At 40.0% G+C, this 14,118-nt stretch overlaps 2 protein-coding genes across 12 annotated transcripts in view; one reads left to right on the top strand and one right to left on the bottom strand.

Annotated features, from left to right (window-relative positions):
- Positions 1–61: 61 nt before the first annotated feature.
- Positions 62–9,947, bottom strand: git2a (G protein-coupled receptor kinase interacting ArfGAP 2a). Of its 11 annotated transcripts, none has more exons than XM_014014373.1 (22): positions 9,578–9,946; positions 7,872–8,005; positions 7,674–7,786; positions 7,459–7,564; positions 7,254–7,340; positions 7,013–7,143; positions 6,819–6,913; positions 6,626–6,671; positions 6,371–6,376; positions 6,226–6,277; positions 6,072–6,144; positions 5,820–5,917; positions 5,635–5,746; positions 5,412–5,551; positions 5,187–5,336; positions 3,615–3,863; positions 2,803–2,886; positions 1,713–1,795; positions 1,413–1,604; positions 1,053–1,184; positions 629–692; positions 62–559 (listed from the first exon to the last, which is right to left on the bottom strand). In XM_014014373.1, exons 1-22 carry the CDS (start codon positions 9,627–9,629, stop codon positions 347–349), a joined length of 2,412 nt encoding a protein of 803 aa, XP_013869827.1. In that variant the 5' UTR covers positions 9,630–9,946; the 3' UTR covers positions 62–346. The 11 variants fall into 11 exon arrangements, with proteins under 11 accessions (XP_013869827.1, XP_013869828.1, XP_013869832.1 ...); XM_014014374.1 differs by having other exon boundaries at positions 6,226–6,274; XM_014014379.1 differs by having other exon boundaries at positions 467–559; positions 1,024–1,184; positions 9,578–9,947.
- Positions 9,948–11,097: 1,150 nt separating this feature from the next.
- ankrd13a (ankyrin repeat domain 13A) overlaps positions 11,098–14,118 on the top strand; it is a 7,437-nt gene continuing 4,416 nt past the window's right edge. Inside the window, exons 1-7 of the mRNA XM_014014384.1 lie at positions 11,098–11,590; positions 12,458–12,593; positions 12,861–12,985; positions 13,080–13,125; positions 13,390–13,533; positions 13,625–13,819; positions 13,876–13,910. Coding sequence (XP_013869838.1) covers positions 11,483–11,590; positions 12,458–12,593; positions 12,861–12,985; positions 13,080–13,125; positions 13,390–13,533; positions 13,625–13,819; positions 13,876–13,910 — 789 coding nt within the window. The 5' untranslated portion in view covers positions 11,098–11,482. The remainder of the gene's footprint in view (positions 11,591–12,457; positions 12,594–12,860; positions 12,986–13,079; positions 13,126–13,389; positions 13,534–13,624; positions 13,820–13,875; positions 13,911–14,118) is intronic.

The raw sequence follows: 14,118 nt of genomic DNA, 5'->3' as shown, positions 1-14,118 counted from the left end.
CATGTTGAAGCTCCTTTAAAGTTTGCTGCACAACATTTAAACAAGCCTGTGTAATACTGGGAGAATATAGTCTGGTCAGATGAGACCAGCATTGAACTGTTTGGATGCCGTTTTCAATACTTATTTTACCTGCTGTACTCTGCTATGACCAACATTAAATACATCTTAGTTGTGTTTTTGATTTTCCTCCTTGATATTCTTGTCTTTTAAATATTGCTATTATCTACAATGTGACTATTTATAATAATGTTTGACAGTATTAAAAAATAATAATGCATGCGTATGCCCCGTATTCATTTCTGTACAATAAAATACAGCACTGAGATGCAGATGGCTCTGCAGCTCTTTAGTTGGTGTTCTCCTTTGTTGTGATGGTAACAAGCTGCTTGGCGGCTTTGGCGATGTCATAAGCACATTGGATGACCTGCTGGGTGACCAGCTGCATGTCCGGTCCCGAGCCGCTCTCCGATGGGACGGCCTTCCGGCACTCGTTCTGGAGGCGGCATGCGCTGAAGGTCAACAAGCGCAGAGCGTTTCTCACCGTCTCTGAGCGAGGCTTCTGKGGAGGAGAGATCACTTAAACATGAAGCTGAACAATTCTCCTCAAGTTAAATCAACTCAAACAAACCTTTGGGAAGAGGGCAGCCATTTCTGTCACAGCCACATGTATTCTTTCTGAGCAGGGTATGAAGCTACGAGGGGAGAAGGTTTTCACATGAGTTCAACTTCAAGATTCGTTCAGATTATTAATTTCAAACAAATATGAAATCAAGTATTCACTGCAACCATGCATCATCGTCTTCAACTTGAAAAAAACAGCCATTTAACACACCCAAGTATCATCAACCTGAAAAAACTCTACTGTTTCGCAGTTATACTTTACCTTTCATGTATAAAACAAATTCTAAGTCAGTGATTAAATAGTCATTCAAAAACACACAGAAGCACATTCAGGAAAAAAAGAGAGAATTTGTTAGCAGGTGAGGCACACCAGGGTGAGGGAGAGGAAAAATAAAACTGTGCCTGGGAGGCAGGGACAGAAGCCAGAGTACCAGGAGGTGGGGTCAGGGGATCGGAGGCTGAGCGGCTGAAGGGGAGAGGAGGCCTTCTCAGCCCAGGGCACCAGAGTGCTGAAACATCCCAGGCTGTGCCTGAGCCGACGCACACCTTCACGCTCACATGGTCTGCTCGCAGGGGCCAAAGATGGAGAAACCAAAGTAACAGCAGAACATGGGCGGATGTCATACGAGGAGTGAATTTAACAGGAATAAAAGTGGAAATGAAAGGAGCATAAAAAAACTAATTATAACAGAATAATGATGAACTTGGGTTTGAAACTGCAGGAAGAGAAAACGAAAAATTTGATCCAAAGCTGAAAAAAGCAAAAGTGTTTTCCTCCTCAGGGGTCTGACCTGTCRTGTTTGTTATCCTGAGCAGCTCGCAGCAGCTCCTGAATGTTCTTGGTGATCTGCTCGGTTTTTCGGATGACGTCCTCAGTCCTGGGCAGCGTCGGGTCCGACTCCGACTCCAGATCGTCCAGCTCAGGGATGGAGCTGCCCTCTCCCAGCCAGCCGCCGCTCCTCAGCCTCCCTCTCTTGCAAAAACTGCAGAAAGAAGAAATAAGTCCCATTTAAGTTGTTCAACAATTTTAATTGACTACAGACTAAATAAGAGTTTAACTTCCATCTTTTAGCATAAGAAGCCCTTCTTACCCCAAGTCATCCATCTCAGAGTCATTAAACGTGTTGTCRTAATCACTTTCTGGCATGCTGCTTTGCTTTTCCAACTTTGAGGTCTGGAAGGAGGAGATRCAACAAAACAGCAAATAATGCTTAACAACTCCACCTGCGTTTTAATGTGTCACACTTTTAGTTTAATCCAACTAAAATGTGGTTCAAACATGAGCTTTTGTGAAGGACAGAAAAGCTCAGATGTCTGAATAAAACAAGCCAGTAAAGCTGAGGCCAGAGTGCATGRTTTATGGATATAAGACCAGGTATTAAAAAGGTATCAGTGTAACTGAAAGTAAACCTGTCTGATCATTCAGCTGATTTTGTTAACCGTTAAAAAAATAAATAAAAAGAAGTATAACTCATTTCATCTAACTGGGTAAAACCCTGGTGATTGGTTATTATATACAGGCAACAAAATAAAAAAAAGACAGCAGGAATCCTTCTTCTTCACATCAGGAAGGCATCTTCAAGGCTTCATTTGGAAATAAAAATCAGAGACYAACAAGCTTATTGTTCATGTTCACATACTTCAATCTCCACCTCCAAGAATCTACATTAAATCCTTGCAGGTGAGCGTTCTGCCTGCACAGGTGATCCATCGTTTCAAACAGCAAACGCCTCGCCGATCACCTCAGTGTTCGGCTTTTGTTTGAAGCAAAAGCGTTTTGTTAGAAAACGAAAAAGAACCTGAATGAGGTTAGCAGCCGACGAGGAGCAAATTTTATGTGTGCTTCTTTTTGTTTTATTTACAAGGCTTATTTTAGTAAAAAATAGGAAAAAAAATGTAAGTACCATCAACATATTTTCAGCTACATGTGTCTAGTGTGGAAAGAAGTTGTTAAAATCAGCAGCTGCTGCAGCACGGCGTCAGGTTGTGCATTAACAAAAAAAAAAAAAAACGACACGGTTTCACTTGCTGAGCAGTGCAGTGAGGATGATGCTGACGAAGGCAGCCAGAGGAAGGTCGGCTCATGCAGCGGGGCAGAGAGGAGCAGCAGGGGAACGTGGGACAGATCAAATCGGAGCAGATTTACTGTGTCCCACGGGACGCTGGCTAGATGTACTTAACCTGTAAACTGTCGTCCTTCGACCAAGACAGGGTGGATGGAAATGACGGAAGGGATGAGGAGGTCACAAAAGCACCCCTTTCTGTCTAAAGACAGGGTTCACATCACGTTTTAAAATGCAGTTTTACAGCAGCTGAAATGAGATGCAACATTTCACACGTCCTCCAAAGACAAATCAAAGTTTATTGGTGATGAGGATGAAGTTAATGTGAAGATGTGAATGTGAAATGTAGTGGAAAACAGTGCTGCTCCGACTTCGACTTTATGAGAAATCAATCCCATTTAAACAGAGAAAAGTTGTGTGCAGAGAATTAAAACCACTGCCTTTATGTCCTGAGCAACAAACTCATCGGAAAAATGAAAAAGCTGGCAGATAATTTCCTAACATGTTAGACAGAAATGTTCAAAAGGTTCACAATTAATGATGCAGTTTGTTAAACGGGGAGAGATGACAGGTGGATGTGTGGCATGCATTACAAAACACAACAGATTTGTATGGAAGTTTTAATGATTCATCAACATTAAACAGTACAAAACTTAAAAAAAATGATCATCATAACAGCACTTTTTTTGTTTTCACAGCTATGCAATTTAAAAAAAAGTAACATTAAAAACAAAAAGAGGGACAGAACGGAGATTCTATATAAAATAATCTTTGGCGTGACCTAAAATGACCCAGAAAAATTAGACTAATAAAAAAATTAAAAGAAAAAGGGAAACTTTGGCAGAGATGGTAAAGATATGAGGAAGAGACATGGAGACAGGGCAGAGGAGAGGAAGCTGCAAAGGAGAGCAGGGAACAGGTCTTACTTACATGAGGAGTGAAGGGTTGCAGGGTGGGGAGACCCTCCTCGGGGTAAGGAGTCTCCCCTTTGGGGAGATAGGGCTTCAGGCCTGAGCCGGTCTCATACATAGACATGGGCCGACTGGCCCGCGCAGACTGCCGGCGTTTCAGGGCTGAGGGGCTGGAGGGGTCGGGGTAGTCTGGACCGCTGGGGGTCTGATACATATTGGGTGTGACCTGCCGCCTGAGAGAGATGTTCTCACTTTGCAGAGATTGCAGCTGGAAGAGACGGTCAGCAAGACACTAAGAGGAGCTCTGAGCAAAGCAAGCTTTGGTCCCTGTCCTGACTCACTCTCTGCTCTGATCACACTGAAGTCAGATTCTTAATATTTTTAGCATGCATGAACAAGTTCACAACCAAAATTTAAATTTAACAATAACTGCAAACAAATTAGCTGATTTTAAGAATTTCAAAATCATTTTCTAATGTATGATTCAACAAACAAAATATTACCTGAGTTTTGTTTTCTGTATTAATCTACTTCATAGCATCAAACTGACTAATATGATCATCACTGATAGTGGAACGGCTACAAAACTGAGCAGTTACTAGCTGTAAAAACTAATCACAAAGGAGCAATTTCATTTGTCTGAACATGCAAAGCAAGTGATAAGCAAGCAAGAAACTAAGCAGTAAAGTAAAGCGAACTGTAGAAAGCAAATATAGAAGAGTAAAACCCTAAGAAAAATGAAACCATTTGCATTTAAAAAAGAAATCAGGGGAGTTTTGTTGTTGAAAATGGGGCTTCAGTAACCTCCACGTTTGATAAAGCTTCTGATTCCAGTTCCAGCTAACAAATTCAAAGAACTTGCTCTGAATCCTGCAGGTTTTCGGCATCACACTTTATCTAAACGTAAAAACTGAGAACTACAGTGTGTCGAGAACATGACAGAACAGTACATCCAAAACAAACAAAAAATATAATTATTTTTCCATCAAACAATCACATTAAATCAAGTTAGACTAAAGAAAACCACCCTGTTATAACTCTGAAATAGGTAGAAAATGTTTGACGCATTAAAAAACATTTGTTTCCAACTTGTTCGCWTCCAGCAAAACACTGATTGATGAAATGTGGCTCACTGGAAATGTTTTCTCTGCTTTATGACAATTCAGTGAAATTAATATTTCTAAACTAGTTTGAGGATTCCCTTTTTGATAAATGAAACTATTAAAAAAATTATATCAAATAATAAATACATTTAGGAAAACAACAGCTACAAAAACATTGTATGCAACAAAAAAAATACAGTACACAAGTTGAAGCAAGACATGATCGTACAATTTTTGTTGTGGTTTCATGAATGAAAACCTACTAATATCATGCTTTTTTTTAAACATGCTTGTTAGTAACATTAGATGGAATTGTAATTTATATTACAAAATACTAAAATGTTAATAAATTCAAACTCGACAAGGAACACAAAAGAAAAACTGATTAAAATCTACAGTTTTTGTTCATGCTGGTTAAATCAGAGGGAGAACCGGTTGACTCCGCCCCCTCGGTGTTAGTGAACTTATTGGTGGAGCGCGGTGGATACCTTTAGCCGCATGAGCCTCAGCTGATCGTTCAGATCGTTTTGGGTCTTCATGAGCTCCTGGATCCTGGCTTCAGAGGCAGACAGCGCATTTTTCACATCCACGTACTCTTGCATAGTTATGGGGCCGTCAGAAAGGTCAGAGTCCAAGCTCTGTGGAGGGGATAAGTTAGAAACAAACACACAAAAAAGGCAACAATAAYGTGTCTAACAGTTTTAATTAAACACCTTGGTCCTGTCTTCTTTGCTTGATGGAAGCTCTTGATCCGTATCGTCATCGGACGCCACTTTGTCGTAGTCGGGGTCAGTATCATTGCTGTCACTGCAGTGTCTGACAGCTGTGCTATTCAGTATGAGTTCAACATTATCTGCATAAAAACGTGGAAAGCTTAGAATCTGTGTTGTCAGCGTTAACATGACTCAGGAGTAAAGCAAGAATGGAGACGGCAACCTTTAGGGCTGGCAGCAGAACTCCCTTGCTGTCTGCATTTAGCGTCGCTCAAAATGTCAATCACCAGAATTACAAACTCGTGTGCGTTAAATCTTGCGAGCTTCTGCCGTCCCTGAATAAGACAAAYGGCCAGTGAGCAGAATGTGGGAACGGGGTTTGAGGAGACTTCTGTGCAGCCGACTCGCCTGGTTTCTAGTCGAGGAGTACTCTGGATTCACAGGAAGGAACGGAACCAGGGTCGTCTCCGTCACCAGCTTGCTGTGGTTCTGTGTGGCCAACCACACTGCAAACAATGACACAAATGTGACTCTGCTGTGTAATTCACACCTCTCACTGTAACATAATTGTAGGTATTAAAGGCTGCAGTGAGGACATCCCACTGAAGGGCCCTTATTCAGATGGTAAACAAAACCACTTCCAACGCTTTCTTCCTTTACCTCCATCCGTCTCTCGTCTGTCCACTTCATCGTACACATCCATGGCCAGCTCCTCAAATAAATGATTACTGAGCTGCACGAACATAAGGAAGTCACGCTTAGTTGTATGAAAAGAAGAGGTATTTAAAAACATCTCTAATGTCAAAACACTTACAGACTGCAGTTTCCTCTTTGCTGCTTTTGCAAGTTCAGTTAGATCTGAACTGCTGCAAACAGAAAATAATGTTTATTATGTGTGTTTTCTTCTTTTTTTTTTACATTTGCATCATCATGCATGTCGTTTCCTGAGCTATACTTACATGTTTCTAATCCGTCAAAAGGCAGCAAATAAACAAAGATCAAATGCATCATTTAAATTTAAAAAGCACATTAAATGTTAAGCAGTGAAGTTTTCTGATTCTCTGCTTGTCTTAAATCTGAGGGTTTTTTTGTATGACAACATAATAATTCACTTAAATTACCCCAACTCTTACAGGTCTGATTCATTTAAACCAGATAAAAACACTGCAGAGAGATCATAATATTTCACTCTAACTTGGCAAATTCTTCCTTACCTGTCAGCCAACTGTGGAACAATGAAGTGATCGTTGTTTTTATGTTCTGGAAAATAAATAAAAAAATACTGGCTTTATGACAAAGTAATCAACACTTGTAGCAAAACACTCTAGGAAGCATTTACAGCTCTAAGACTCTTACAACRAACAGACAGTGTGCAATTTGTTTTATCTCCAATTAGATACTGCATACCTGGTTTTCTCCCATACAGGTAAAAGGCCAGTCGATCAGTGAGCTCATACTGAATCTCCACCAGTCTATCTGCCAGGTCATGGTGACCAGCTTCTCTGAAAACACAGAAGCACAATTTAACACCTCAAAAGCACAAATTATGGACTCAGATCTTTTAAGAGGGGCTTAATGTGTTCAGAAGTCCGAAAACTTACCTCGCATGATCAATGGGAGTTTTTCCACTGCTGTCTAAAGCTCCAGGATCTGCCCCATAAACCGACAATAACTCAGCCTGAAATATTTGTCCTTCCTTTGCGGCTACATGCAGCGGAAAGTTTCCTTTTTCCTGGCCGAGGCAATGATTGACAAGACAAGAAGCGGTGAGATAAAATCAGCACAAAAACAACGCAAACAAAATAAACAAGCATATTGTTTTAAAACAGATTTCAGTCTTACAGGGTGAAAAAAATTTGCTTGCGCTCCCAGGGACAGTAACCTCAAACACGTCTCCAGGTTCCCTGTGCGGACACTCGAGTGAAGTTGCTGAAAAATAAATATTGCGATAAAATAAAATAAAAGCTTCTTTTTTTAAGAAAGAGGAAGCTGTTTTTATGCGACATAAAAAAGGATGTAACCTTATGAAGCAGCGGTTTCTCCTCACCTTACTTAAATCCTTTGCTGTGGAGCTGTCATCCTCCCGACACGGCATGCGATGGACAAACGCTAGCATTTGATATTTGGCTCTTATAAACTCTGATTTGATTGGACTATAAGAACCGACACGACATAAATAGAATTCAAACAAAACACATTTTTAGTCACATTATCGCATTTAACAACAAAACTCTACTGTGTGTCCAAAACATAACGTCTCACTGAAGTTTGTCCTGAGGGTTGGGTTTGCGTTTCCCACTCATCACAGAGGAAGGGTCCAGGAGTGAGTGCTCCCATATTGAATTTGCACCATTGTTGTATAAAGTGTGAACCATCTAGACATAAAGAAAAACACAACGATTTCATGGAGCACATGCAGCAAAACTAAACACAACTCTTTTTCACAAAGAGGCGTTAAACCTGCAGCTGCGTCGGAGGCCATGGCATACGCGTCAGGTGACGGACTTGGGAGCTGTGTCGGCCAAGACTTCGATGAACGCTGCAGCACTCATCACAGATCAACACCCCCCTGTTGACTGAGGCCCAGCGAGGCTCTGAGACACAGGAGAAAACTACAACGTCAATGTCAAAACTCTCGCAGTCAAGAAATATCACTGACATAAATCGAGGTGTGAGAAGAGATGAGAACAGTCTGCTCAAATCTAGTTGCAACCCCCATTTAAATAAAGCCGTTTTAACAGCAGATTGAGATTAAGCCATGCAGTGTGACAAAAAAAGAGTGCAAAAAGGAAGTGAGGACCAGCAGAGGTGGAAGCACGCTCTACACAAGCTGCTTCCTCTTTTTAAAAACAGCGTAAAGACGGCAGATAAAAGCGAAATGCTTGAGCTGCACACAAAGATGATTCATTGCATCTGTGACCAAAATAAAAMCATATGCTGGACGTATTTACCACACTTTATCTAACCCAGATGTTACAAAGGGTCTTCTACTACTGTCTCCTCGTGTGAAGCAAAACTCTGACACCAACGCCTCGAGACTAAGCTCAGATGACCCTCACGCAGCTGGTGAACCGTTTAGCAGATAGGGTGTCTGGCTCTGAAAAAGGATGAACACTGRAGTCTGTGAATGTCTAAAGAGCAGCTGAGGTGCAGGAGGAACAGCTGCAGGGGAGACTTTGTCTGCCCGGTCTCCTGTTTTATAAATCTCTCCACCAAGACCTGCTGACGTGCCTCTTCGATGCTTTCATCAACAAGAGCTACAAAATTTGATACCGCATCTTGAAACTCTAAAAATATTAACGCCTAACAACTGGTGCCCACCATATTGGGCAGAGGAAGGATTCCAGACCAGCTCCTGAAAAAACTTTAGGGTTAACTAATCTGAACGGTAKAAAAAAATACCATATTTTAAGCTTTTCCTTCTCGCCATTTAACAATAATGACCAAAGAGACTGCTCACATGTGAGAAAGTTTAAAAATAAACTATAGGTGTTATTTTTATTACAACGTAACAAGAAGGTAATACATTGTGACGACACAATAGCTGAAGAATTCATCTGTAATGAGTGTATGCAGCCTCGGCATCCTGTTTGGCTTCCTGTGCCTGCTAAAAGAGAACACCACATCAATTCTGCTTTTACTGTAAATGACACTTTAAACTTTTTCTTTTGACACAGTCCAGTGGATATTCCTTCATCGTACACAGAACCATTTCTTTTTTGTACTAAAGTTTCAAATCTCTGCAAAAATCAGCTGGGAACTCTGTGTAAGAAGGATTGATAGTCTGATTTCAGATAGGAAACACAGATGTCCTCAGCAATAAATCTGATGAAGAACTGCATCACAATCAATTTTCTTGGTGCTTTAAGTTAAACAGATATCTGTTAGTGAATGGAAGTGCTGTCTTTATGGTTCTGCTGAATTTACACGTTGTCACCACCTTTACTTTTCATGAATGATGCAGTCATTATAAAGAAACCTCCGATTGTCAGATATTTTAGAATCAAATGTTTACAAATTAGATGAAATACTAAAAAGTACTTCTCCTGAGACACTGTAACACTGACAATCAGTCAAAACAACACCCACATGCACGAGCTATTGAAGACAGAAACATTTAACTGATTAACGATTTAACAAGATAAATAAATAGTAAATGATTTTACCTGGAGCACTGCAGTCTGCGCAGACCTCAGTGTTTCGCAGACGTTTGGACATCCTAAACTTGTGGCAAAACGTCTCTTTTTTTAAAAGGTGTTAAATAATATTTCCTCTAAGATAACCATTTACACACTGTCGGTGGTGTGGAGACGCCTTCCGCGTTAGCTACACTTAGCTAGTAAAAACAAATGAAAACATCGACTAGCCTTAGAGTTCGGCTGGCGCTTGCTTCATGGCCAGTAATAACATTACCTCTCGGGACTCAACACAAGCTGTTTCCCTAAATTAAAGCTGACTGGGCACCCACCTGCCCCACTAACTAGCCCACGCTTGTGCGGTAGTTTACAGACAGTCTGTGGTAGACAGCTGCTGCTGTGACCTATTAACTTGAGTTAGTGCGCCCGAAGTAAAGACTGTCAGGAAAACAAAGCTGCAGGTCTAATCTTTTCATTAGAAATAACGCTTCTCGAAAAAACCTTGATGTGTGAACAACTAAGGTTTAGGTGTTGAACTTTTACAGTCTCTTCTACAAATAAGATGAATAAAAGGCAACACATGCAACCTGTCAGGCAATACCGAGAGTAATAAATATGTTATAAATAGAGGCACAGGAGGGGCGTTTGATTTATTCACCCTGAGACACACGGTGCAGCAGGACAGTTTTACAGCAAATGATCTAGAACTTGCTATAGATTTACATCCTTTGGATGTCATTGAAAACAATAACAATAAAACATCTCTGTCCTGTTAATTAAAAACACAAAAGGGAATATTTAGCCGCATGGTTGAATTTTAAGCCAATTTGAGGCCGAGTCTCGCAACAAGGGATTGCATGGTTACCTGACACCTGCTGAAAATTAAGAAGTGCAGTAGTTAATGCTCATTTTAATGGCAACTGTGACATGTTTTATTAGTTGCGGCAGAATTGTCACGTAGCTATCTGATATTCTAAGAACTCTACAGAGGCGCAAATCAAGAAATGCACAATGACCATATTACAAAATGATTAAACAAAGAAGCAAAATGTTCAGCTAAACACATCAAATAAACTTGTCTCAAGAGAATAAAACAAGGAAGAAGCAAAATCACAATAAGAATATTGCTAATAATCTCAAATGATTACACACAAAACAACCACAGCTACAACAAAACAACATTTTTTGTGTTGGTCACAGTTTCTATAATAATAATAATAATAATAATAATAATAATAATAATAATAATAATAATAATAGAGCATGCAGGGGGTACGGCTTCTTATTTTCAACATCCCTCCACAGCACGTAAAAGCGTCGGCGATACCACTATGTCAAAGTCAAAACACAATTTTTATTTTTATATGGGAACACATAAAGTAGATTTTGTTGTTGTTTTTTCATAGTGTAACTACATTATTCAAATATTCAATAGACTTGAGTTTTATTTAGGCTCAGTTTATTGCTTTATAACATTTAGCTAGGTTTTTATTCTCCCCCATGCTAACATGAAAAATGGTTTTGTCCGTACTGGAATTGACTATTCATTAAATATAAAAACAAAGGGTGTTCGCTGCTAATTTAGTTTCTGTTTCGTCTTAATCTAAAATAGGAACATTTACGCATAAATTGACAGTCGTTTTCTAAGCGTTTGCAGCTTTATCTGAAAGGTAACATTAAAACGTGAATGTGTCCGTATGTAGGACACCCCTGTCGTTTTTAGGCTCTGTTCCTGGGACTTCCTTGTTCAAAAGTTTTATTTAGGCGAAGGCTTCAAAGGCGAAAGTTGACCGCTGGGTTGTTTGTTTCCTCCTCGACTCTGTTGTCAACAGTTAGAACGAGGATTATGTGTTGCACATTTAGTTGTAACTAGCTTGTAGCAGCCGCAGCTTGATGGATGAACGTGTCAGAGGCTGTCAACAGTGAAAGAGGAAGATGTCCACGGCTAATATTAGCGAACACATCCGAGAGAAGTTTCCCCTGCACGCCGCAGTTTGGGGGAATGATTACAGGAAACTGGAAGAGGAATTAAGATTACCACAGGTTGGTAACAAAACAGAACAAATGGACTATGTATCTAATTTACACCGTTATGTTTTGGTATCTAAATAAAACGGGAGTAGCTGTGTGGTAGTTCAAAGTAGGCCAGTGGTGTTGACAGATGCTTTGCTGTCACAACCATTGCTTTATTATCTGTTTTAATGTAATTGCTTGATTGTTTATTACCAGCTTTGGAAGAGTAAGCAACAAAAGTGACGATCAAACTGATTGGTTTCTAGTTTAAAGGCACACAGTGCAGCTACATAATATGGTGTTATTACTGAAAAACCTTTAAAATGGTATATTAAAGAAAACGGGAACCTTTATTGTATAAGTATTGTGAAAACTGAGGTGTTTACATACTAATAAATGATAAATCTGTGTATTTTTTTCATAACTTGGCGTTCACAAACTAATCGATACTAACAGGTTAATAAAATAGTTACCATAAAATTCAAATTATAATATAATAATAATATCTGACTTAATTTTTGTACCAGTCAGTCAATAGAAATCAACATAATCTATGATAAAATAACAATGACACATTAAAACTGCTTAATTCTTTGAATGTATTAAGATGTTGATGTTGTTTATGACGTTTTAAACGTTGAACAACTGTTACAGTGTGGTTGGCATGAATCACCAATGATTAACACAACAATTGCAGGGTGACTCGTGAACCAAACATGATGCTCATGGACTGCAGTGGTCCAGTGTCAACATCAGCAAAGACTTAAATGATAGCTTGAAGAAGTGTTGTAAGGCATCCTTCAGTTACAAGGCTTCCACAAAATGCACACTTGTGAGAACTGAAAGAGTTGTTTTTTATTTGTATACTTATAAATATATATGTTTTTATTCTCTCAGAATGAAATCGAAGCCGTGGACCCCAGAGGTCGGACCGCTTTGCACCTGGCTGTGTCGCTCGGACACCTAGAGTCTGTGAGAGTCCTCCTGAGACATGGGGCTCAAGTGACTAAAGAAAACGGCAACAACTGGACAGGTTAGCGTTAAAATAGAACCATTATTATCGTTTCAAATTCTCTTTCAAATAGGTGTCTTACATCATTTCCTGGGTTATTTAATCAATTATCATTATCATCTTCATTTGTTTTTAAATGGGATTTCTAATTGACGCATCACACACTCAGTAAAACCTTTATCCTCATGGTGAGGTTTTCTAATGGACAACTGCAAACACCCAGGGAATAAATGCCGTTCCTTTAGAAGGTTTGGTGGTTTCTTTTACACTTGTTTGTGTTTTGTGTAGTGCTGCAGGAAGCAGTCAGCACCGGAGATCCAGAGATGGTTCACTTAGTGCTTCAACGTAGAGACTACCTCAAAGCCTCCACTGCGCTGGGAGGAGTGCCTGAGCTGCTGCTGAAGATCCGAGAGGTTTTTCATTCAGATGTTCTCATCATTACTGGATATGTGAGCCTGGAAATGTTTCATTGAGAATAACATTTGATCTGTTTTTATTTATCCCCAGTCTCCTGACTTTTACATGGAAATGAAGTGGGAATTTACCAGCTGGAGTAAGTTTATTTTATGAACACTAGGCCTGTGTGTATGATGACACGATGATTTAGGCTGATTATCTACAAGTTAGGATTTTAAAGTGCTTCAGTAGTGAAGAGTCTCACAAAAAAATCCTTTGCTGGTTGAGATGTCATCAGGTCATACAGGCTGAACTGCATACCCTCCTGTTGTTTTGGTTTGTTTATAACTAACATTGTTTTCATTGGTGGGGTTTGATTTTCCTATTTTTTTTCCCTTTCTGCTATGCTGTTGCTTCACAGTCCCTCTCCTGTCTCGAGTTTGTCCGAGCGATGTGTGTCGCATTTGGAAAAGTGGCGCCTGCCTGCGAGTAGATGCCACTCTCCTCGGCTTTGAAAACATGACCTGGATCAGAGGCCGGAGGAGTTACATCTTCAGAGGAGACGGTTTGCATTTGTCTTTTGAGTCGGAACGCAGAAATCACTCCCCCAGGCTCTTGTTTGTGTTTGTGTAAAAGGGCCACATGTGTTCTGATAGATTCGTGTGCCGAGCTGATCGAGGTGAACCACGACGACAAAGTCGTTGACATCGAACGCTTCAACATATCTCAAGAAATGGAAGACGTCACGTTGGAGTCGATGCAGCCAGCTGAACAGGAAGTTGCCAAAAGGTTGACCACACCGATTGTCAACACCTATTTGGACACAAAGAATATCGCTTTTGAAAGGCAAGAATATATTTCTCTATATATACGCTTCTTTAAAATCAGTTCTCCCATGGAGAGTTGTTTTTTAAATTATACAGCAGGGCAATGCTTCACAAAGTTGGGGTCGGGACCCAAAGTGGGGTCCCGAAATATCAAGGTGGGGTCCTGAAAAAGATTTTCTGAATTAATTACGTTTTTGCCTTAGTTGTTACAAAGCGTTGGGTTAGTATATTTAAAATGGATAAATGTAGTATAAAAATATTGTTACTATGCCCATGTTTTGTTGACCTGATACAAATGTTTATCATCCAAAAAATAGTTGGGG

The sequence above is a fragment of the Austrofundulus limnaeus genome, unplaced genomic scaffold (assembly GCF_001266775.1).
Source record: "Austrofundulus limnaeus strain Quisiro unplaced genomic scaffold, Austrofundulus_limnaeus-1.0 Scaffold114, whole genome shotgun sequence".
Lineage (NCBI taxonomy): Eukaryota > Metazoa > Chordata > Actinopteri > Cyprinodontiformes > Rivulidae > Austrofundulus > Austrofundulus limnaeus.
The sequence above is the reverse complement of the archived record's forward strand: the minus strand, read 5'-3'. Positions and strand labels throughout refer to the sequence as shown.